The 26,144-nt window shown below is 35.1% G+C and overlaps 1 protein-coding gene across 3 annotated transcripts in view; it reads right to left on the bottom strand.

The window, feature by feature from the left end:
* The window catches only part of LOC136043893 (uncharacterized), a 25,476-nt gene extending 421 nt beyond the window's left edge, over positions 1–25,055 (bottom strand). Inside the window, exons 1-3 of one of the 3 annotated variants that reach the window (XM_065728921.1) lie at positions 24,969–25,055; positions 23,224–23,462; positions 1–586 (exon numbers count right to left, since the gene is read on the bottom strand). The exon at positions 1–586 is cut by the window's left edge and continues 421 nt beyond it. In XM_065728921.1, the coding sequence (XP_065584993.1) occupies positions 1–586; positions 23,224–23,462; positions 24,969–24,981 (838 nt within the window). In that variant the 5' untranslated portion in view covers positions 24,982–25,055. The other 2 variants (XM_065728919.1, XM_065728920.1) reach the window with 2 other exon arrangements.
* Positions 25,056–26,144: the final 1,089 nt, after the last annotated feature.

Below are 26,144 nucleotides of genomic sequence, written 5' to 3'. Positions count from 1 at the left end.
GGGCAGTATTATAAGTAGAAGAACAAGCAATTGAAACAGAGAAAAGTAGCAATTTGAAATGTGATCGAATATCAGCTATCTTATTCGTATGGATTAGATCTGTTTCACTTTCATTATTTAGTGCTATATTAATTCCGATCAATGCAGGCATGGCCTCCATTTTTTCAAGGTGCTCCATCGTTTCCACGAATTTATTCCGTGGAATATCAAGTATGATAGAAATATTGACAGAAAATGAAATATCCTGGATATCCTTGATGTTTTTTACCATAGTTTCTAAGCTACCTGTAGATTGAGGAATTTCGATGACTGCAACTCTCCCTCCTGCTGATTTAATGTTCCATAGTTGCCCGTATAATTTTAATCTAGAAAGTCTGAACTTTTCCAGCTTTATGTCCTCCGCCTTTCCAATTCGAGATCCTGATAGATATATCCATTGACCGTTGCGGCAGAATTTGCCATCTACTATACCAACAAAGGATCCGCTACAGCCTATTCGTCGGTATGTATTTTCAAGATTGGTGTCAAAAGTTTCTAGTTCCTCTTCTATATCCGCCTTTTCAGCAGTTAGATTTTGCCTGAGCTCCTAGAAAAAAAAAACATTTTGAGCCATATATCTTGTTGCTATCTTGTCAAGAATAATAGCTACACCCCTATCAAAAGTTTTAATGTCATGTTCTTCATAATATGTAACCGCTAAAGCCTCGCTAAAGGCATGCTAAAAAAAGAAATAAAGACATACTGAAGTGACAAAAGCTTGGAAAAACAATTCTATCTCGTTGCAATGATGTCAAGAGCAATAGATGTATGTTTGTCGAGAATTGCAGAACAACAATGTTCATAATTCTATCACATCATCTCTTATTCTCGGCGGATCTCTCGGCGGATTCTCTCGCCGAGAGAATCCGTTCCAGTTGGACGTACAAACTGCACTTCGAAAGTAAAAGACACCTGAATGAGGCTATCCAGTTTCCTCTTAAGTTAGGTTATGAGAGACTAAGCATTTCCAAACATATGTTTCTCCCACTGTGATTCTACAATTGTCAGCAGTATGGTCACCCTCCACGCATATGTCCCAATCCTGTGCGTTGCTCCGAATGTGGAGAAGGACATACCAACTCGAAAAATACTCCCTGTACTAACGACCTTAATTGTGCCCTCTGTAACTCAAAGAACCATCCTTGCTACAGTATTAAATGTCCTGTTGTCCAGAGAATTCTTAAACAATGACCTTGACGAATGTACACATTGCTAGCTGGAATATTAACGGTAGAACATTAGATAAGATTCCCCTTATCGAGAGCCTGATGCTATGCAAAGATTTCATTTGCCTGCGAGAACATTTTCTCGTTCGCGAAACTTTAAGCCTACATCAACTTAGCGACGTAACAAAATGTTCTCGGTTCCAGCCAAGGCCTCAGAAGAGGCACACCCTCCGGTGGTGTTGCCCTACTTGTTAATAAGCGTTTGGAACCGACCCTTTATACAGAGGAATCTTTGTTTGTCGCCGTTCAAGTAAACACGACAGTGGTTTATTCCATGCCAACGGACTATCGGGACCTCGCGTCAGACGATAGTTTTAACCGAGCCTGTGACAGCCGTGCAAGATCCCTGGGCTCTTGAGCCTCTTTAGGTTTGTCCATAGTGATTGCTGGTGATATGAACTGTGACTTGTCCAATGTGGCCAGCCCCAGAGTGCAACTTTTGCTTGCTGCGTGTGTGCAGACTCGACACATTGACAATGACTCTCCCTTCACTTATATCCATAATTCCGGTTATACATCGTCCTTGGACTTTATTCTTTGTTCTCCTGAGTTTACTCCCCATGAACCATATCATGTCGATTTTTCTTTTGGTGCTTCTGGTCATTTCCCTATCCTGAACAGTTTTGCCATCGATAGTTCCATGTCTCAGAACCGCGGTAAGAGTTGCAAATGGTCAGTAAATAAGGAGTGGAGTAAGAACAATAAAATTTTATACGCTACTATGCTAGACAATACGCTTTCAAAAATCAAGATACCCTTCAAGTTACTCCAGCGGGCGTCCAGTCAACCCAAAGAAGAGAAACAAATCCTCTTAAATGTCTACTGTTGTGAAATAACGCACGCTCTTCGTTGTGCTGAACTTGCGGCAGTGCCTTCTCGTCGCGTTCGTATTGGTTCGGAAGTAGTTTCATGGTCCCTGATCTAGTGCTAGCTTGCCAAAGATCCAAGTTCTGGATCCAACTATGAACGGAGTGCGGTCGGCCTAAGCACGGAGTAACCAACCAAGTTTGCGTATTTGCAAAGTGTCAGTTCGCCAAGAAATTTGCCAAACATAGAGCAAACATGATTGATATGCATAGAAAGTCTCTTCACAATGATCCAATAGCCGTTTGGAAGTTTGTAAAGCAGAAGGCCGGTATTTTACCGCTTAATCAAGCTGCTCCTACTGACGACGAGTTGGTAGAACACTTCAACAAGGAGTTCGCCGCTCCAACTGACAATCTCAAAAGAAAGTTCAACCTAGAGCTCTATCAGGCCCTTGAGTCCCACAGTTGTGATCTTGGTTTTGTCGTGACAACCCAGAATATTTGCGACGCGATACTGAAACTGAAGAAGAAACATTGGCGCTGATCAGTTATGTGGTATGCATCTCGTTGACGGGTCTCCTTCCCTTATAAATAATTTAGAACTACTCCATCGAATGATTTTCAATTGTGAGCAGGTTCCGGATGCCTTTTGTACCGGAGTCATTAGAACTGTTTCTCGTACATAGTCGAGAAACAGGTCGATTCTCGTACATAAAGGTATTCGACAAGGTGCTATAACCTCAGAACCGCTATTTAACAATAGTGTTATTGATGCCCAGAAGAAAGTTGATATGAGCTTTATTTTTCGTGCCTTGGACTTATCGCTTTTGAATTATGCTGACGATATTCTTAATTTGAGTAGAACCCTGGCTTTAATAGAGAAGAATTTTGCAAGTTTAAGTGAGGAGTAAAACGATATTGGTCTAAATTTCAATCCGAGTAAGAGTGAATGTATTAAGTTAAATTACAAACGATCAGGTTCTGATAGTACCACAGTCACTTTGGGTGATTCTGATATCCAACTTTCTTCATCCCTAACTTATCTGAGTTTACCCCTTGGTACTGACCTGAAAAGTACGGGTGCAGGACTACTTGGGCATTTCAGCACGAAGGCTAGAACAGCTTATGGACCACTAGTTAATGCTTAAACACGTTACAGTAAGAATGTTTTGGCTAGACTCTATAACGCTTAAATAATCCCTCATGTCCTAGCCCTAGCTCCTTCTTGGAAGCTATTTACCATGACTGATTTGCGGACAATCCGTAAGCTATATTACAAGTATGCAAAGTATCTTCTAAGTCATACTCTTTTGGCTCGTAACCGCAAAGTTACGCAACTATATGGTGTTACTGATACATTTGTAGCTGTGGACCAACGACGTGCCGAATTTGTTTCATCTCTAGACCGTAACCACCCATATTATAGTGCGCTTATTTAGTATTGTTTATCATCGTCTGATTCTTTTTTTTTCTCTTCCCTTTTTTCCCTTTACTCCATATAGGCACTTTCGTGTCATTTTATATGGGTCAATAAAATTATTGATTGATTAATTATTCTATACAGTTTTCCAATTCCTTAAGTGCTAATGCAAATAGACAAGTGTTAAATCTGGTGCACCTTCTCTTGATTTATAATTTGTTTAGACTTTCACATTGGAATAAACATTAAAATTATGATAAAATACAGATCAGTAATCAGGAAGAACAGATAAGCAATCCGACCAGAAAAGTCAGTCATATCACTAGTGACCACTAGTCAGTCACATCAGTCAGTCACATCACTAGTCAGTCACATCACTGGTGACCAAGCCAATGCTCGTACAACAGTTGTCTTCTGTTGTGAATGTTCTTTTTTCTCTTCTTTTATTAAGTTCTTATTGTTCCTGTATTTATATTCTTTTGTTAACATTTGAGTGTTTTCTTTCATTTAAATTTATGGTTTTCACTCCACCTATGCTGTAACGCATACTTGACGAGTTAACAATTAGATCCATTCATTCAATCATAATAGTTTACTATTAAAGGCTTACTAAAACCAATTTGGGTCTCTTTATAGGAGATTATTAAATTATTTTTTCAAATGTCATTCAATGGGGAGGTGGCGTTTAAACCCCTGGAAAATACCATTGCGGGAAATCTCTCTCCAAAAAAATAACTCTCTCGATAAATACCTCAACGGGGAAAGTACCCCCCGCGGAAGAAAATACCAAAAAATATCTGTATACCCAATAACCTCAGTTGCCCAAATGCTTGAAAATTCTGCGGACTTGATCAGTCACAATTCTTAGAAAACATTTTATTTGAGGTCTCCCGTTGCCTTTAAATGGTTCATAGAACTGATAGACTATTTAAATTTTTCTTATTCTATGCCTATCTACCTTAGTTCTTCCCTTGGATTGGATAGATGATGACTGTCCATCAAAAAGTGAAATGACATCATTATTATACAATTCTGAAAAAAACTATGCCAGCTCTGCCTCTCACTCAGACTAACTTTCTTGGCTTTTTCCGTGTGGGGGGGAGGGATTTTCTGTGGGGGGTATTTTATGGGGGGAATTTTTTCCATTGATAAATAGGCTACCTAAACTCTTTATTTGTTATTTATTTTTTGTTTTCCTTATTCCTTTATCACCAGGAAGCTCGTACTTAACCATGGATTGTAGAATATTGCGGCAAGAGAAAACCATTCGAATGGGATAATGAAGCCCTAGTTGACTGCCCTTTTTAAGTGTAATAAAAAACAAGTTTTTTTTTTAAATGAAAGTAAGAACCAATATTAAAGCTAAAAACGAACAGAAATCGTTCCGTTAATGAAAGACTGTCCCTTCTCAATACTTGGCTATTTACGCTAAAGCTGTCAGCGCTTGAAACGGCTCTTGTGTTTCAGTAGCCGTTCTTAAAAATTAAGACAAACAGTGCTCTTTAGCGTAAAGAGCAAGGTATTTAGGAAGGGGCAACCCTTCATATACCGAATAATTTCGCTCTTTACTTCCAGTTAAAAAAAAGCTTATTTTTCATTTAATTTTTTATGGTTTTTCAAATAATGCCGGTAAATCTGGCTCACCCTCCATGAAATATATCTCCCTCTCGGAAAATATCCCGTGGAAATCTAATCCAAAGTAAAGTGCAGCCCACCTCCCTCCCTTCAAATTCACTCCAGGCAGTTCCATCTCTGCTAAAATTCCCCTCCCCTTAATATTTATTGCGGACGATTCAGCTTGAAAATTTCTCCTTAAAGTACTTTCATTTGAAAAAAAACGTTAATTACTAAATGATTTTTCGATCATTCCGGAAATTCCCTTCCGTGGAAATTTTTCCACTGAAATCAAAATACGCGGAAAAGGACCCCCGGATAATTCCTAGGGAACATCTCCACATGCAAAATTGAGTTGGTAAAGAGAATGTAAAACAATTAAAAATCATTTCGTGTACGAATTCTGTCAAATCCCCGCAGTGTAAAATTTACCCTGGAAATTACCCTCCCCAAGGAAGATTCTCCCTTTGGAAATCCACCCCAAACAAGAAATCGCCCACCTCCAAACAATGTCTGTATACTTCCCAATAAAAAAAATACTACATATAAACAACAGGGAAATGTCATACCCCCCCACGGACTGTGGGATCATTTTACCCCTACAGACATAGTTATTTGATCTTTCGACTGTATTGAACAAAATGGCCAACTAAAAAATTCGATCAGATAACTTTGGGGAAAAAGGGTCTCGGGAGGGGGGCATTTGCCCTCTAATCTGATTGGTCATTATAAAAAGGACACTAGAGCTTTTAATTTCTAGGACCTTCTTCTCATCTTCTAGGACCTTTATTTCGTTACGGTCACCCTTTGGAAAAAACACATTCTTGAATTGTATGGGATGTTTCCCCCCTTCCGCTTAAAAAAACGGGCAAATTTTCCGAGGCTCGTAGCTTTTGATGGATAACACTAGACTTGATGAATATTATTTATTTGGAAGCCGCATAATAAGCTGATTCTTTTGACGTATTTACTGATATCAGAATTCCGTGATTTAGACTTTTGGTTGCTATTGAGCCGAGTCACTCCTTAGTTCGTTATCACGAGCTGTTTGATTATAACCAATTTTTTCCAAAAATGTGATTTTAAAGAAAAATAAAAAGCAATATCAGTCTCGTTTGAAAGTTCATACTGAAAACACCTCTATTGGATAAAATTAAATATAAAAAACAAGTTTTTTAAATCAAACAGTTCGTGGTAACGAACTGTAGTAAGGAGCGACCCGGCTCAATAGTAACCAAAACTCTAAAAAATGGAATTTTGATACCAATAGCTACATGAAAAGAATCGCATTTTAATGCTGGTTTTAAATATATAAGTTTCATCAAGTTTAGTCTTACCCATCAAAAGTTACGAGCCTGAGAAAATTTGCGTTATTTTAGAAAATAGGGGGAAACGCCCCCTAAAAGTCATAGAATCTTAACGAAAATCACACCATCAGATTCAGCGTATCAGAGAACCCTACTGTAGACGTTTCGAGCTCCTATCTACAAAAATGTGGAATTTTGCATTTTTTGCCAGAAGGCAGATCACGGATGCGTGTTTATTTGTTTTTTTGTTTTTTTTTTCTTTTTCCCAGGGGTGATCGTATCGACCCAGTTGTCCTAGAATGTTGCAAGAGGACTCATTCTAACAGAAATGAAAAGTTCTAGTGCCCTTTTTAAGTGACCAAAAAATTGGAGGGCACCTAGGCCCCCTCCCACGCTAATTATTTTCCCAAAGTCAACGGATCAAAATTCTGAGATAGCCATTTTATTCAGCGTAGTCGAAAAACCTTATAACTATGTCTTTGGGGACGACTTACTCCCCCACAGTCCCCGTGGGAGGGGCAACAAGTTACAAACTTTGACCTGTGCTTACATATAGTAATGGTTATTGGGAAGTATACAGGCGTTTTCAGGAGGATTTTCTTGGTTTGGGGAAGGGGTTGAGAAGAGGGGGATATGCTGAGGGAACTTACCTTCGAGAATTTGTAATGGGAGAAGAAAATTTCCATGAAGGGAGAGCAGGATTTACTGGCATTATTTAAAAAAAAAACAATAAAAAAATAAAAGGGAAAAAGCTTTTTCAGCTGGAAGTAAGGAACAGCAATAAAACTTAAAACAAACAGAAATTATTACCCATATGGGGGGCTCACCTCTTTCTAATACCTCGCTCTTTACGCTAAATTATTTTCAGTAATTTCAACTACTTATTCTACGGCTTTTGTGATTCAGGGGGTCATTCTTAATGAATTGGGATAAAATTTAAGCTTTAGTGTAAAGAACGAGGTACTGACGATGGGGTGAATCCCCTCATATATGTAATAAAAACATGAGAATACAAAAGTTCTTTACGTAAGCTAATTTATAAGTTACGTAAATCTTTTACCAATAAAAAGATTCGTAAAAAATTAAAAGTTCTAGTTGCCTTTTTAATTAACCAAAAAATCAGGGGGCAACTAGGCTTCGTCCCCCGCTTTTTTTTCTCAAAATCATTCGATCAAAATTATGAGAAAGCCATTGAGCCAAAAAAAAAAAAATATGCAAATTTCGTTTTGATTATTCCTCTGCGGAGAGCCAAAATCAAAACATGCATTGATTCAAAAATGTTCAGAAATTAAATAAGAAAAACAAGTTTTTTTAACTGAAAGTAAGGAGCGACAGTAAAACTTAAAACGAACAGAAATTACTTTGTATATAAAAAGAGGCTGCTTCCTCATCAACACCCCGCTCTTTACGCTAAAGTTTTTTACTGTTTTAAAAAGAAGAATTGAGAGAAAGAGTCAAACTTTAGCGTAAAGAGCGAGGCGTTGATGAGGAAGCAGCCTCTTTTTATATACGAAGTAATTTCTGTTCGTTTTAAGTTTTACTGTCGCTCCTTACTTTCAGTTAAAAAAACTTGTTTTTTTTTATTTAATTACCCTCTAAAACTAAAACTTTTGACATAGGAAAAGAGCCTTTAATCACATTCTTTACCATTTGCAATCATAAAATAGTCTAATATCTTCATTTTTTCAACATACGTAGCTATTACCCCCGAAAACTAAAACTTTTGAAATAGGAAAAGAGCCTTTAATCACATTCCTTACCATTTGCAATCATAAAATAGTCTAATATCTTCATTTTTTCAACATACGTAGCTATTACCCTCGAAAACTAAAACTTTTGAAATAGGAAAAGAGCCTTTAATCACATTCTTTACCATGTGCAATCATAAAATTGTCTAATATCTTCATTTTTTCCACAGACAAAGCTCTTACCCTCGAAAACTAAAACTTTTGACATAGGAAAAGAGCCTTTAATCACATTCTTTACCATTTGCAATCATAAAATAGTCTAATATCTACATTTTTTCAACATACGTAGCTATTACCCCCGAAAACTAAAACTTTTGAAATAGGAAAAGAGCCTTTAATCACATTCTTTACCATTTGCAATCATAAAATAGTCTAATATCTTCATTTTTTCAACATACGTAGCTATTACCCTCGAAAACTAAAACTTTGAAATAGGAAAAGAGCCTTTAATCACATTCTTTACCATTTGCAATCATAAAATATTCTAATATCTTCATTTTTTCAACATACGTAGCTATTACCCTCGAAAATTAAAACTTTTGAAATAGGAAAAGAGCCTTTAATCACATTCTTTACCATTTGCAAACATAAAATAGTCTAATATCTTTATTTTTCCAACATACGTAGCTATTACCCTCGAAAACTAAAACTTTTGACATAGGAAAAGAGCCTTTAATCAAATTCTTTACCATTTGCAATCATAAAATAGTCTAATATCTTCATTTTTTCAACATACGTAGCCATTACCCTCAAAAACTAAAACCTTTGACATAGGAAAAGAGCCTTTAATCACATTCTTTACCATTTGCAATCATAAAATAGTCTAATATCTTCAATTTTTCAACATACGTAGCTATTACCCCCGAAAACTAAAACTTTTGAAATAGGAAAAGAGCCTTTAGTCACATTCTTTACCATTTGCAATCATAAAATAGTCTAATATCTTCATTTTTTCAACATACGTAGCTATTACCCTCGAAAACTAAAACTTTTGACATAGGAAAAGAGCCTTTAATCACATTCTTTACCATTTGCAATCATAAAATAGCCTAATATCTTCATTTTTTTTCAACATACGTAGCTATTACCCTCGAGAACTAAAACTTTTGAAATAGGAAAAGAGCCTTTAATCACATTCTTTACCATTTGCAATCATAAAATAGTCTAATATCTTCATTTTTTCAACATACGTAGCTATTACCCTCGAAAACTAAAACTTTTGAAATAGGAAAAGAGCCTTTAATCACATTCTTTACCATGTGCAATCATAAAATTGTCTAATATCTTCATTTTTTCAACATACGTAGCTATTACCCTCGAAAACTAAAACTTTTGACATAGGAAAAGAGCCTTTAATCACATTCTTTACCATTTGCAATCATAAAATAGTCTAATATCTTCATTTTTTCAACATACGTAGCTATTACCCTCGAAAACTAAAACTTTTGAAATAGGAAAAGAGCCTTTAATCACATTCTTTACCATCTGCAATCATAAAATAGTCTAATATCTTCATTTTTTCAACATACGTAGCTATTACCCTCGAAAACTAAAACTTTTGAAATAGGAAAAGAGCCTTTAATCACATTCTTTACCATGTGCAATCATAAAATAGTCTAATATCTTCATTTTTTCCACAGACATAGCTATTACCCTCGAAAACTAAAACTTTTGAAATAGGAAAAGAGCCTTTAATCACATTCTTTACCATGTGCAATCATAAAATTGTCTAATATCTTCATTTTTTCCACAGACAAAGCTATTACCCTCGAAAACTAAAACTTTTGACATAGGAAAAGAGCCTTTAATCACATTCTTTACCATGTGCAATCATAAAATAGTCTAATATCTTCATTTTTTCAACATACGTAGCTATTACCCTCGAAAACTAAAACTTTTGACATAGGAAAAGAGCCTTTAATCACATTCTTTACCATGTGCAATCATAAAATAGTCTAATATCTTCATTTTTTCAACATACGTAGCTATTACCCTCGAAAACCAAAACTTTTGAAATAGGAAAAGAGCCTTTAATCACATTCTTTACCATGTGCAATCATAAAATTGTCTAATATCTTCATTTTTTCCACAGACAAAGCTATTACCCTCGAAAACTAAAACTTTTGAAATAGGAAAAGAGCCTTTAATCACATTCTTTACCATTTCAAACAGTTCGTGGTAACGAACTGTAGTAAGGAGCGACCCGGCTCAATAGTAAACTAAACTCTAAAAAACGGAATTTCAATGCTAAAAGATACATCAAAAGAATCAGATTTTTATGCTGATTTTAAATATATAAGTTTCATCAAATTTAGTCTTTGTCATCAGAAGTTACGAGCCTGAGAAAATTTGCCTTGTTTTAGAAAATAGGGGGTAACACCCCCTAAAAGTCATAGGATCTTAACGAAAATCGCACTATGGGATTCAGCGTATCAGAGAATCCTATAGAAAAAATTTCAAGGTCCAATCTACAAAAATGTGGAATTTTGCATTTTTTGCCAGAAGGCAGATCACGGATGCGTGTTTATTTGTTTTTTTTGTTTTTTTTTTCTTTTTCCCAGGGGTGATCGTATCGACCCAGTTGTCCTAGAATGTTGCAAGAGGACTCATTCTAATGGAAATGAAAAGTTCTAGTGCCCTTTTTAAGTGACCAAAAAAATTGGAGGGCACCTAGGCCCCCTCCCACGCTCATTTTTTTACGAAAGTCAACGGATCAAAATTTTGAGATAGCCATTTTGTTCCGCATAGTCTAAAACCATAATAACTATGTCTTTGGGGATGACTTACCCCCCACAGTCCCTGGGAGAGGGGCTGCAAGTTACAAACTTTGGCCAATGTTTACATACAGTAATGGTTACTGGGAAGTGTACCGACGTTATCAGGGGGATTTTATTGGTTTGGGTGTGGGGTTCAGGGGGGGGGCTATATGGGAGGATCTTTTCTTGGAGGAATATTTCATGGGGGAAGAGAAATTCAATCAAAAGGGCGCAGGACTTTCTAGCATTACTATAAAAAAAACAAACAATGAAAATATAAACATGAAAAAGTTTTTTCAATTGAAAGTAACGAGAACCATCAAAACTTAAGACGAACAGAGATTATTACGCATATGAGGGGTTCTAAAAATACTTTAGCATAAAGAGCGAGGTATTTAGGAGGAGATAAATACTTCAGTCTTTATGCTAAAAATGTTTTAAGTAATTTCAACTATTTATTCTACGGCCTTTCTGATTCAGGGGTCATTCTTAAAGAATTGGGACAAAACAAGATTTAGTGTGAAGAGCGAGGTATTAACGAGGGGACCAACCCCCTCATATATATAATCAAAAATATAAGAATATAAAAGTTTGTTACGTAAGTTAATTCTGAAGTTGCGTATTTTTTTACTAATAAAAACGTTCGTTAAAAATTAAAAGATCTGGTTGCCTTTTTAAGTAACCGAAAAATTGGAGGACAACTAGGCCTCCTTCCCCACCCCTTATTTCTCAAAATCGTCTGATCAAAACTAAGAGAAAGCCATTTAGCCAAAAAAAGAATTAATATGCAAATTTCATTTTAATAATTTATGTACGGAGAGCCAAAATCAGATATGCATTAATTCAAAAACTTTCAGAAATTAAATAAAAAAAACAAGTCTTTTGAAAGGAAAGTAAGGAGCGACATTAAAACTAAAAACGAACAGAAATTACTCCTTATATGAAAGGGGCTTTTCCTCCTCGACGCCCCGCTCCTTGCGCTAAAGTTTGATTCTTTCTCGCAACTCTACTTTTTAAAACAATAAAAAACTTTAGCGTAAAGAGCGGGGCGTCGAGGAGGAAAAACCCCTTTCATATAAGGAGTAATTACTGTTCGTTTTTAGTTTTAATGTCGCTCCTTACTTTCCTTTCAAAAAACTTGTTTTTTTTATTTAATGAAAGTAAGGAGCGACATTAAAACTTAAAACGAACAGAAATTACTCCGTATATGAAAGGGGCTTTTCCTTCTCAACGCCCCGCTCTTTACGCTAAAGTTTGACTCTTTCTCTTAACTCTACATTTTAAAACAGTAAAAAACTTTAGCGTAAAGAGCGGGGCGTTGAGAAGGAAAAGCCCCTTTCATATACGGAGTAATTTCTGTTCGTTTTAAGTTTTAATGTCGCTCCTTACTTTCATTTAAAAAACTTTTTTTTATTTAATTTCTGAACGTTTTTGAATCAATGCATGTTTTGATTTTGGCTCTACGCAGAGGAATAATTAAAACGAATTTTGTGTATTTATTTTTTTTTTTGCTAAATGGCTTTCTCACAATTTTGATCGAATGATTTTGAGAAAAAAAGAGCGGGGGAAGAAGCCTAGTTGCCCTCCGATTTTCGGTTAATTAAAAAGCCAACTAGAACTTTTAATTTTTTACGAATCTTTTTATAAGTAAAAGATATACGTAACTTATAAATTAGCTTACGTAAAGAACTTTTGTATTCTTATGTTTTTATTACATATATGAGGGGGTTCGCCCCCTCGTCAGTACCTCGCTCTTTACACTAAAGCTTAAATTTTGTCCCAATTCATTAAGAATGACCCCTGAATCACAAAAGCCGCAGAATAAATAGTTGAAATTGCTAAAAATACTTTAGCGTAAAGAGTGAGGTATTAGGAGGAGGTGAGCCCCTCATATGGGTAATAATTTCTGTTCGTTTTAAGTTTTAATGCTTACTTCCAGCTGAAAAAAACTTTTCATTATTATTTTTTCATTTTTTTTTAAGTAATGCTAGTAAATCCTGCGCTCCCTTCATGGAAATTTTCTTTCCCTATGACAAATTCCTCGATGGAAAGTTCCCCCAGCATATCCCCCTCTTCTCAACCCCTGCCTCCAACCAAAAAATCCTCCTGAAAACGCCTGTACACTTCCCAATAACCATTACTATATGTAAACACTGGTCAAAGTTTTGAACTTGTAACCCCTCCCACGGGGACTGTGGGGGAGTAATTCGTCCCCAAAGACATAGTTATAAGGTTTTTTGACTACGCTGAATAAAATGGCTATCTCAGAATTTTGATCCGTTGACTTTGGGAAAATAATTAGCGTGGGAGGTGGCCTAGGTGCCCTCCAATTTTTTTGGTTACTTAAAAAGGGCACTAGAACTTTTCATTTCCGTTAGAATGAGCCCTCTCGCAACATTCTAGGACAACTGGGTCGATACGATCACCCCTGGAAAAAAAAACAAAAACAAAAAAACAAACAAACACGCATCCGTGATCTTCCTTCTGGCAAAAAATATAAAATTTCACATTTTTGTAGATAGGAGCATGAAACTTCTACAGTAGGGTTCTCTGATACGCTGAATCTGATGGTGTGATTTTCGTTAAGATTCTATGACTTTTAGGGGGTGTTTCCCCCTATTTTCTAAAATAACGCAAATTTTCTCAGGCTCGTAACTTTTGATGGGTAAGACTAAACTTGATGAAACTTATATATTTAAAATCAGCATTAAAATGCGTTTCTTTTGATGTAGCTATTGGTACCAAAATTCCATTTTTTACTACAGTTTGTTACCACGAACTGTTTGATAATCCCATTATACAGTAAGACAGCACGGTGAATCCTTACGAATTTTTCATAATCGGACTTGGTTAGATTGCACAACAAGCTCAACCAGTATCCTTTCAATTGAAGCTATAACAAACTTGTATGACAAGTTTTCTTTACGAACTTATTTTTGCCTTTGAATAGCGTCTATGGAATTAAAAAAAATCTCTATTTGCTTCAGTGGCACTTTTCAAAAAGTTTCATTTGTCACTAGCCCCAGACTACACCTCTTCAGATTTATTGGCGCGCAGTAAAATGATACTAATTTTGGAAGCCTAGTGCACGGAAGGCTATTTACACGCAAAGTTGAGGGGTGTGAGACTTTTCGTGGGGGATAAGATTTTTGCATATGATAGTGAATTGGGGGAAGTGAAAGAAATCGATCGAGAACAACGAAAGGTTATAGCATTAAAGGAAATGAGAACCCACGATCATCAGAATTTAAACTTAAATCGTAATATTCAGAGGGGCAATGAAGTAATAGACAATATAAATTTACTCAGTAAAGAAGGATGAATGTCAGTAAAGCATGGGACAGTATTTGAAGTTCAGATAGAAAAGTGTACGCGTGATGAGATGGCTAGCTACCACAATGATTTTCATGAACCTGTGAACGCTCGCGCAAATCAGAGTAATCAAATTATTTCGCGTGAGAGAAGCGGATCGGCAATTTCTGTTACTAGTGGTCAGAGTTTTGGAAGCGCTGCTTCTGTATTTAGTTTAGAAGACGGGGACCAGCCCACTGTTGTTGGTGGGAAGTATCATAGCGCCGTTAGCCAAGAACCAGTGGCGGATGTTGCTGAGCAGAGTGTGAGACAGGGCAAAAGAAATAGCAAGAACGTTAGCCCTTTGGAGCGGGATCGAGGCTTGGAAAGAAATGCTCGTGAAAGGGAGGCAATTCAGGATTATGAATAATTGGCGCCTTGCCAGATAGTGAAAGCCCCGGTTTTTATCAGGAATATCCTGCTTGCGAGGATTCAGTAGTGCCTAGTAACCTGTCAAAATTACCTGAATAGGGAATACAGGGCCATAGTGAATCGTGCTTACGTTTTCTAGTTTGGAATTTGCAAAGTTATAGTAGGGAAAAGTTAGAAAATCAATCAGAGTCAAGTACCTCAGCCGGTTGTGAAAGTTGGGATGTTGTTTGCCTTGTTGATACGTGGAATTCTCTAGATCATTTTTCGTCATGTGATGATTTTGATGTGTTTGAGTGTAGGAGAAAAGCTTTGGCAAATGGTAGATACCATGGAGGAGTCGGTGCTTGTAAGGAAGGGTGTATTTAATTTATCTCGTAGGCTAGAAAGTGAGTCTGAAAATTTATTATGGTTATTATTATCAGTTAAAAATGTTAAGTTTGCTGCGTGTGCTGCTTATTTGCCTCCGAATAATAGTTCTTACAGCCGTGAAGATACATGGGAATTGATTGAAAACGAAACACAGATGTATAAAAAAATAAACCCTTGCCGTAATTTTGTTTTTCTTGGGGACTTCAATCCATACACTAGTGATGAGGACAAGTTGCAGGTTGGTGAACCTCTTGTAAATGAACCAGATCAGAATATTTGTTCGGAGAATAATTGTTAGGATGTTTTCCCTATTAGGAAAAGTAGGGAATGTGGGTGATTTTACGTGTTATAGTGGGTTTAGCCCAAGTTTAATTATTACATGTTATGTAGTTTATCTCTCTGGCCTCGGGCAGTGGACCTCAGGGTCTTAGAGTTGATCGGAACTGACCATTTGCCAGTTATTATTAAGCTGGGAGTGGGTATTCGTCGGTCTGAAAGGGTAAAGGGAATGCCTACATGTGAGGAAAGGATCCGTAAACCCATTTGGATTGCAAAGGAGAAAGAATGTTTGGTGAAAATGGAACTAGAAAGTGAGGAATTCCAGAATGATTATCATTCCATTTCGAATTTTTCAGAACCAGCTGAGTTGGATCAAGCTGTTTTGGGAATTACAGTTAGTATTTATGAGAGAATCAAGCTTTTATCTCAGGATAGGAAACATCCGACCAGAAAAGATGAGGGTTTTTTCGATGAGAAATGCAGACAAAAAAAGGATGAGCTGATTAAGGTTTTCAGCAACTGACTCTTTGAATCAGGAAATGAGTTTGAGCAGGCTAGCTGAATATAGGAAAGTAAGATCAGATTATAATAGGGTTAAAAGAGTTAAAAAGAGAAAGAGGCAGGTAAATATTAATGAGGAAATTAAGAGAGCTTATGGTGTGAATAACCCTAGAGAATTTTCGTCGGTAATTAAATGTTCAATCTAGGGTCCGGAAACAAGAGGGGAATGACGTCCAACCAGTTGAGACGTGGCCAGATTATTTTGAAAATAGGGAGTCAGAATATATCAGGCCAAATAAGTTGGATGGGTAAGAGGGTTTAGAGTTAGATCTAGGGACGGCAACATAGCCTTTAAGACAGAATGACTGTGATTTAACTAGGCCTGTATCGGAACAATAAATTTGGAAATAGTTGAACAAGATGAATGGTAATTCGTGTCCAAGAATATAGAGGTGATTAAGTTAAGTTAGGTTTTTGATATAATGCACCCCCCCCCCCTCCCTAATTTGCAAGTATATAGCCCAAACTTTTGATAAATCTAATGAAATAAAACAAAATATGATGGAAATATTATACTTTATTAGGAAAAGTATTAAGTGAAAGTATAATATCCTTCTCGTAAGAGTATAAAGTCATGTTGTGTCCATTGACGCACTGTTTTGTTGTGGGCAACAACCCCTTATCCTGGAAAAATATAATTGCCTCTTTTTCGGTCTTTGGCAAATCCCGAATCTTCATTCAAAATCCATGTTCAGACACTATCTTCTATCACTATGCGTAGCAAACTAAATTGAGTTTTGTCTTTGTGGCTATGAAACCTGTTTTTCTCATACAATGTACCCGCATCGTAGTTTGTTTCACGAAAGAATCTAACTTTACTTATTGAGTGTGTTCTGAATAATACACAAGTACCGTAAATTATTGTGTAAGGTAATGGAATTTAGGCTAAGAGACTTGTTAGCTAGAGAGGAAATACTTAGCCCGATACAAGCGGGATTCAGAACAACAATCAGCACTGTTTAACATATTTTTACTTTAGATATACTGAGAAGGAAATACGCTAGAGGAAAAAATTGGTTGGCTATTCGTAGCCTTTTTAGACCTGAAAAGTGCGTTTGACTCGATAAATAGGAGGTTGTTAATAGAAAGTCTGTTAGAAGTAGGTTTGTCGTCTTGCTTTGTAGCAATAATAGCATGTATGCATCGGAGGGCGAAATTTGTTGTGAAAGTTAAGGCAAATTTTTCTAGACTGGTTACGTCTCAAGTGGGTGAGAAATAAGGATAAACTTTATCTCCCAAGCTTTTCTCCTTGTTTGTCAATTATTTAGATAGTTTTATGAAAAATAATGGAGCCCCTTATGTATCATTGGGTTGGTTTAGCCTATCATGTATGTTATTCACGGACGAAATAGCTCTAGTGGCGGGTACTACAGATAATCTCCAGAAGCAATTAGATATAATAAAAAATTATTTTGAAAAGAAGAATTTAGAGTTGAACGTTAAGAAGTAGTATTAAGTAGTTAAGAAGTAGAACAGTAGCATTAGTATTTTGGAGCAAAGGGACTGTTGATTCTGAGGTTCATTTTAATTTTGGAGGAATGAGGTTAGAATTTAAAGAATTTAAATTTGCTTATTTGGGTGTCAAGTTTAGTGCATTAAGGGGGATGTCTAGGCATATAGATGATTGTAATTTAAGAGGTAATAGGCTAATAAATATGATTTTTAGAAGGAATTTCGGTCAGATTGCTGATATGAGGATCCAGAAAAGAGTTTCCCAGACAAAAGTAGCTTCTAGTCTACATTGAGGTTCTGAAGTTTGGGGTTTTGCAAAAGGAGCTAAGCTAGAAGTAGTTCAGCTAAGATATTTTAAGAGAATCTTAGGCTTGAAAGATTCATTTAGTTCAGTGGTACTAAAAGGAGATTTAGGGCTTTTTACCTTAAGGAGTGTTAGATTGGTTAGAATAGTAAAATTCTGGGAGAAAATAATTGGGCTACCTAGAGTTCGGCTTCTTAAGGCAGCTTATTTGGAGAGCTTGAAGGACGGCACACGTGATTCGTGGCCAAAGCAGGTCAAGAATATACAGGACCTTTGTGGCCTATCGGAGATATTGAATGAAGAAAAAGGTCCGATGTACGAGAGCGTGTCAGTATGGAAGGAAGTCCAGCGAACCCCAAATGATCAAAAAATCCAAGAGTGGCAAGCCCATAAGGATAAATCCATGTCTTTGATGTTCTATTCCCGAGCTAAAGATTGCTGGGGGGAGGAGGTTTATTTCAAATTTGGGTGGAATATAGGGGATTTGAAGAATTTGTTGTCGGTAAAAGGGGATAGTTTGGATTTAGGTGAGAGAAGGAAATTCTTTGGAAAGTTTAGGGTGGCAGCTGGACCCTATTTTTGCTTTATGTGGGGATGTGTGAATGAAAACCTATTTCATTTTGTATCCGAGTGCGAAGAGCTGTCTAAATTGCGGAAAGAATATTATGGAGGAAAGTTTTGGAATGAATGTTGGCTAACTGAGCGGATGGCTGAGAGGAACGCATACGCTTTTAAACAGTTGTGCAAGTTTCTTCGTTTAGGGGTTAAACATAGGGAATCATGTTTGAGTGGATAGCTTGTTAGGAGTATTGTTGTTGTATAGCTGTATTCTGTTCCTGAGCTATGTTTGTAGATTGTATTCTGTGTTGCTATGGCCCGCAGGCATTTGCAACAAATGTTATCATAGGCAATCATGTTTGAGGGGATAACTGATTACGGTTTTGAATTTTTTTTTGTTATGGTTTCTGTCTTTTTGGATCAAATTGTTGAACCTTGGTGTTTTTTTGTTTTTTGTTTGTTTTTTTGTTCCTTTGTTGTTCTTTTTGATTTTTTTTATTGTATTTTGTTTCTGGGTTTTGTTTGTAGACTGTATTCTGTGTTGCTATGGCCTGCAGGCTTTTTTGCAATAAATCCTATCTTATCATAAGCCAATTAGAAGTAAATTTGTACTATATTTCAAGCCTAAAACGAATAAAAATTACATTGAATAAAAAAATAAAATCTATAGAAAAACAGACACTAAAATGAGCATTCATCTTAAATTGAAAATAAACAAAAATTACCACATATTCAAATGACACTACCGTTCTGTAAAGCCCCGTAATGTCTAGAGTGTCATTTACTAAGAATAATATACATTTGATATATATTTTCTTTATCCGTCATAAATCAAACAGTTCGTGGTAACGAACTGTAGTAAGGAGCGACCCGGCTCAATAGTAACCAAAACTCTAAAAAATTGAATTTTGATATCAATAGCTACATCAAAAGAATCTCATTTTAATGCTGAATTTAAATATATAAGTTTCATCAAGTTTAGTCTTACCCATCAAAAGTTACGAGCCTGAGAAAATTTGTCTTATTTAGGAAAATAGGGGAAAACACCCCCTAAAAGTCATAGGATCTTAACGAAAATGACACCATCAGATTCAGCGTATAAGAGAACCTTACTGTAGAAGTTTCAAGCCCCTATCTACAAAAATGTGGAATTTTGTATTTTTTGCCAGAAGACAAATCACGGGTGCGTGTTTATTTGTTTGTTTTTTTTTGTTTATTTTTCCTAGGGGTCATCGTATCGACCAAGTGGTCCTAGAATGTCGCAAGAGGGCTCATTCTAACGGAAATGAAAAGTTCTAGTGCCCTTTTTAAGTGACCAAAAAAATTGGAGGGCATCTAGGCCCCCTCCCACGTTCATTTTTTTCCCAAAGTCAACGGATCAAAATTTTGAGATGGCCATTTTGTTCAGCATAGTCGAAAACCATAATAACTATGTCTTTGGGGATGACTTACTCCCCCACAATCCCTGGGGGAGGGGCTGCAAGTTACAAACTTTGACCAGTGTTTGCATATAGTAATGGTTATTGGGAAGTGTACAGACGTTTTCAGGGGGATTTTTATTTTGTTTGGGGGTGGGGCTGAGGAGAGGGGGCTATGTTGGAGGATCTTTCCTTGGAGGAATCTGTCATGGGGGAAGAAAAATTCAATGACAAGGGTGCAGGATTCTCTAGCATTACTATAAGAAAACAATGAAAAATAAACATGAAAACGTTTTTTCAAATGAAAGGAAGAAGTAGCATTGAAACTTAAGACCAACAGAGATTATTACGCAAATGAGGGGTTCTAAAAATATTTTAGCATAAAGAGCGAGGTATTTAGGAGGAGATAAATACCTTGCTCTTTATGCTAAAGTATTTTTAGTAATTTCAACTATTTATTCTACGGCCTTTCTGATTCAGGGGTCATTCTTAAAGAATTGGGACAAAACTTACGATTTAGTGTAAAGAACGAGGTATTAACGAGGGTACAAACCCCCTCGTATACATAATAAAAATATAAGGTTATGAAAATTTGTTACGTAAGTTAATTCTTAAGTTACGTATATTTTTTACTAATAAAAACGTTCGTTAAAAATTAAAAGTTCTAGTTGCCTTTTTAAGTAACCGAAAAATTGGAGGGCAACTAGGCCTCCTTCTCCACCCCTTATTTCTCGAAATCGTCTGATCAAAACTAAGAGAAAGCCATTTAGCCAAAAAAAGAATTAATATACAAATTTCATTTTAATAATTTATGTGCGGAGAGCCAAAACCAAACATGCATTAATTCAAAAACGCTCAGAAATTAAATAAAAAAACTGATTTTTTTAGCTGAAAGTAAGGAGCGACATTAAAACTTAAAACGAACAGAAATTACTCCGTATATGAAATGGGTTGTCCCCTCCGCAATCCCTCGCTCTTTACGCTAAAGTTTGACTCTTTGCCACAATTCTACTTTTTAAAACAATTAAAAGCTTTAGCGTAAAGAGCGAGGGATTGCGGAGGGGACAACTCATTTCATATACGGAGTAATTTCTATTCGTTTTAAGTTTTAATGTCGCTCCTTACTTTCAGCTAAAAAAATCAGTTTTTTTTTATTTAATCAAATAATGAATCAATCGAAATAGTAAATAAATTTACAGACTTTAAATCTAATTTATTAGATCTAGAGACCACTTTTTTTTTGTTGCAGTCTTGTTCTATACTTCGTGAAAATGAATTTGTGATCTACTTGTAACGGTTTTATCATATCAACAAACGTTAAATTGACAATTACAACATAATTTACTTAAGTGAGCTAAAACATACCCTTTCTTTTGCAAAATCTAATTGCAAGCAATGTAAAATTATTTATACATTGAAATTTTTTTCCATTTATTTTAATGGTTTATTTATATATAGGAGCAAGAAAAGGATGTTTTTTGGAAAACGACTCCATATTTTCCTTTTTTTGAAAAATTGACATCCTGAGATTTTTCTGACTTCAAAAAATCTTTTAGTACATGAGTTTGATAAGATTTGTTAAGAACCTTAATTTTGAAAAAAAAAGTCCCGTGATTGACGACATACTTATGAGCACACTTCAAGAGAGTAAATTCCATAATCCCCCCAATGAACAAAAATCCCCCCCCCCCAAAAAAAAAAAAAACAAAAAACAAAAAAAACAATCCGTAGGTAACTTCTCTGGAAAACATCTAGTAAATTTTCATCCGCTTTTAACGAGAGAAAAAGAAACTGAAAGTCGAAAATTAAGTATTTTGTTAAATAAAATACACATTATAAAATAAATTTCAGTAAAACGCCTGAAAAAAATACATTTAAACGCCATATTTAGCACATTTTAAAGGAAGATATTCCAATAATCAATAAAACTTGTAACTTGTCCCGAACAGATCAGAAGCATTCTGCAACTGTTATTTTAGTGATTTGTGGCACCATGTGGCTTACATGTGGCTTACATGGCTTCAGAAAATTCATATAACCTGTTGTCTCACTGTTTAATACTTTGATTCTCCTTCATTCAAATGTAAAGAAAAGCAATCATTAAATAAAAGTTTTAAAGCGTAAGTTTGTGAATTTTGTAAGTAAAGCGGCCAGTAAAAAAGAAATATAGGAGACATATTCTTTTTTGCTGAGCGAAAATCTTGGAAAACGCTTAAAGCGGAGAGATCAGGATGAAACTTGGTGGAAAGAATAAGCTCAAGTCCAAGATAGGTGACTGACATACCCGGACTGCATCCGCTCTCTTTGGTGGAGTTGGGGGGGGAGAGTAATTCAGAAAAATTAGAAAAAATGAGGTATTTGTAACTTACAAACGGGTGATCAGATCTTAATGAAATTTGATATATAGAAGGATCTTTGGCTTTAAAACTCTCATTTTAAATCCCGACCAGATCCAGTGACATTGAAGGGAGTTGGAGGAGGAAGACAGAATTCTTGGAAAACCTGACATCGAGGTATCTTACGAATGGGCGATCGCATCTCAATGAAACTTGATATATAGAAGAATCTTATGTCTCAGATGCTCCATTTTCAATTCGAATCGGATCAGGGGACATAGAGGGTTGGAGAGGGGAAGCAGAAATCTGGGAAACCGAAAATCTTGGAAAACGCTTAGAGTGGAGATATTGGGATGAAACTTGATGGGAAGAATAAGCACAAATTATAGATACGAGATTGACATAATTGGTACGGATCCGTTCTCTTTGGGGGAGCTGGGGGTTGTTAATTTGGAAAAGTTGGTAAAATTGAAGTATTTTTAACTTAAAAGAACGGGTGACCGGATCTTAACGAAATTTGATATTTAGAAGGAACTCATGTCTCAGACCTCTTATTTCAAATCCCGACCAGATCTGTTGACATTGGGGGGACTGGAGGGGGAAACTAGAAATCTTGGAAAATGCTTATAAATGTCGTAGATACGTGACTGACGTAACCAGACTGGATCCGCTCTCTTTGGGGGAGTTAGATGGTGGGATTCAGGGCTTTGGCGAGTTTGGTGCTTCCGGACGTGCTAGTACGATGAAAATTGGTAGGCGTGTCAGGGAGCTGTACAAATTGACTTGATAAAGTCGTTTTCCCCGATTCGAACATCTAGGGGGCTGAAGGGAGAGGAAAAAATAGAAAAATTGAGGTATTTTTAACTTGCGAGTGGGTGACTGGATCTTAATAGCTTTTGATATTTAGAAGGACCTCGTGATTCAGAGCTGTTATATTGAATTCCGACCGGTATTAAGCCTCTGATTTTCCTTTTAAAGCAATCTGTTGATTCTTAGAATTTTGCTAGAGCTCGTACCACTTGAGCTCTTGGCTTTTCAGACCTCGTCACAAGTGCCATATGAGCTCTTAGCTCTTGTTTTCTACTACTTTGCCTATAGATACAGTGTATAGATGGAAAAACTGTTGATTAAAATTCCTTTTCTTATGCATTTAGGTAGGTTAATCATAAGCCATATGTCCAAACGCTGAATAAAGCCCAACTTTTGCCCCACCCCCTTTTTTCCCCTTGTTGATTTTGTTTTGTTCAGATTCAGTTCATCGTTTTAAGAAAAAAATTACCATTTTGTGGCTTTAGCGTAAAACTTACCTTCAAATAAAGTAAATCTTCTTTGTTTTCATCAAATGCATTTGATTCCATGAAACTTTTCGTCCTTGATAGGCTTTGCATCAAGATTTCGTGTTCTTTTGTTATGACTCGAAGGAAAGCAGCGCTAAATTTACTTCTAGTGGTGTTCTTTGATTTCACCCAATTGTAGAATTCAGTCAACAATGGATCAAGAAATGAAACGTTACCATTGCCATTATTCGCACAAATGCAAAGTTTATCTGAAATGAAGATTAGAACAACGAATTATACTTTATTAAGCGTATATATTATTATAATTTCTATAATATTTTAATATATTTTTAATATATTCTATAATATATAGAAAATTCTATGTTATAATATTTTATATATTACAAATATATTATTTAATATATAAATATATTATTAATACATTGTATTATAAATAGTATAATATATTATTTTGGATATATTTCTATAATATGTTTTAAGTTCTTATTATAGTAAAATTATGAGTTAAAAAAAGTCAAAAAATAAATTCTTTTAATAATTTGGTAATGTATAAGAGTAAATTTATATACAGCAGATAAAAAGTTTACTAGCAAAAACAAAAATTTGAAACAGAAAACTCAAACTGGTTTTCATTGGTTTTTGTTACACTAAACAAATTATCTGCAATAATTAAAGGTACATTAGAGCAGAAGAACCAAATTGACTGATACAAATTAGTTTCATCCTGGCCAATGTCAAAGTTAGAGCCAATCCCCACCTAACAAAACAAGATGCTCACCTTTCTCCAAAACTAAAGTCAGTATTTGCAAGTAAATCTCAGTTCTCTTAAATCACTAGGGTATGGATTGATGGTAACAAAATGATCAATCTAATCGTGTATAGCCCGGAAATTTTTTTTTTTTAATTTGCTACCGACCCCATCCAGACTGTTTATTTGGTATACATAAATGAAAATATATATATATATATATATATATATATATATATATATATATATATATATATATATATATATATATATATATATATATATATATATATATATATAATTCAATAATTGGAATACAAGTTCTCAGCACTTGCGTCTGAATGGGCAAAATCATTTGTAAATTACAAATGACATAATTTTTGTAAATTACAAATTAATGTATATTTAAATATATATATATATATATATATATATATATATATATATATATATATATATATATATATATATATATATATATATATATATATATATATATATATATCAATAATTGGAATAAAAGTTCTTTAAAAAATGGCCTAACCTTCGTTATTTTCAGCACTTGCGTCTGAATGGGCAAAATCATTTGTAAATTACAAATGACATATTTTTGTAAATTACAAATTAATATTGTATATTTATATATATATATATATATATATATATATATATATATATATATATATATATATATATATATATATATATATATATATATATATATATATCAATAATTGGAATAAAAGTTCTTTAAAAAATGGCCTAACCTTCGTTATTTTCAGCACTTGTGTCTGAATGGGCAAAATCATTTGCAGAGGTTTCCTTCCAAAATGGAGTGGTTTCAAAATGTTGAGTAGTAGTAGTAACAGCAGTTACTGACCTTGAATTCTCATTCAAAAGTACTATGACCAAGATAATTGGTTTCAAGGCTTTAACACTATTTCTCAACATTTCTGTAACACTAAAACTAAAATGCTGCTTCCAAGAAACTTGGGAGACAACAAACCTTCAAGAAACATGAATACTCTTAGCTTTTGGTTATCTTCCTTTGTTGCATATAAGAAGTTAAAGTGGATTTTCAACTTTTATTAACATTGCTATTAAACAAATATATCAAAATGAACCCGTGTGTAAAATAGCTTAAGACAACGGGTAAAATACTTGATATCTGTCAGTAGAGTAGAAATTGTGATAAAATTCAGACGTTTAATATGCAGATCAAGTATTTGAAGTCAACTTTTGAATCATTTCATAGAACTGAAATTTGCATTTATCTCACTTTGAGGTCTATAGTTGGCGGTTTTAAGTTTATTTCTTGGAACACAAACTGAAGATAGTAAAGCATATATACTGTAAAGAATTTTAATGACAATTGTTAGAAAGGTTAATTTAAAACATATTTACTGAAAAAACTATTTTCAAAGAAGAAAGCAGAAATAAATTCCTAGAGCGGTTCAAACAAAAAACGACCAAAAATTACTATCAAAGATAACTTTAGGGAAAGGGGACGTGGGAGAGGGCTAGCTGCCCTTAATATTTTTGGTCACTCAAAAAGGGTACTGAAACTTTTGATTTCTGGTCAAATAAGCCTTCTTCCGATCTTCTAGGAAAACTTTTTCAATACAATTACCTCCGGACAACGAAAAAAAAACAACAAACATACACGCCTACGAAATCTTTTTTTTGGAAAAAATGCAAAATTCAGACATTTTGATATATAGTAGCTTGAAACCGCTACAGAAGAATTGATATGCTGAATCTTATTGTGTGATTTTCATTAAGATCACTTAGTTTTTGGGGGTATTCCCCCCCTTTTCTAAAACTAAGTAAGCTCTCTCAGGCTAGTAACTTTTGATCTGTAACATTAAACTTGATGAAATCTATACATATGAAATAATCGTCAAAATTCGGTTCTTTTGATCTATTTAATGTTATCAAGCGTTACATCGCCTTTTAAGGTTCAATGACATCCTTATCCCTTCGAATCTTAATCCAGACACTTTTTTAAGCTTCTAAGGGACGTAGGTGCATGTTACATAATAGGAAATGTTTTCTAAGGGATACATGTGTACGTCACATAATTGGGGTTGAGGCTGAGGCAATCTTGCGTGAATTTGCTTCAATATTGCAAAAGAGTTCAGTATGTCTTCATCAAGGATGTTATTCATTAGTAACGGATGCT

Source organism: Artemia franciscana, chromosome 2 (genome assembly GCF_032884065.1).
Source record: "Artemia franciscana chromosome 2, ASM3288406v1, whole genome shotgun sequence".
Lineage (NCBI taxonomy): Eukaryota > Metazoa > Arthropoda > Branchiopoda > Anostraca > Artemiidae > Artemia > Artemia franciscana.
The sequence above is the reverse complement of the archived record's forward strand: the minus strand, read 5'-3'. Positions and strand labels throughout refer to the sequence as shown.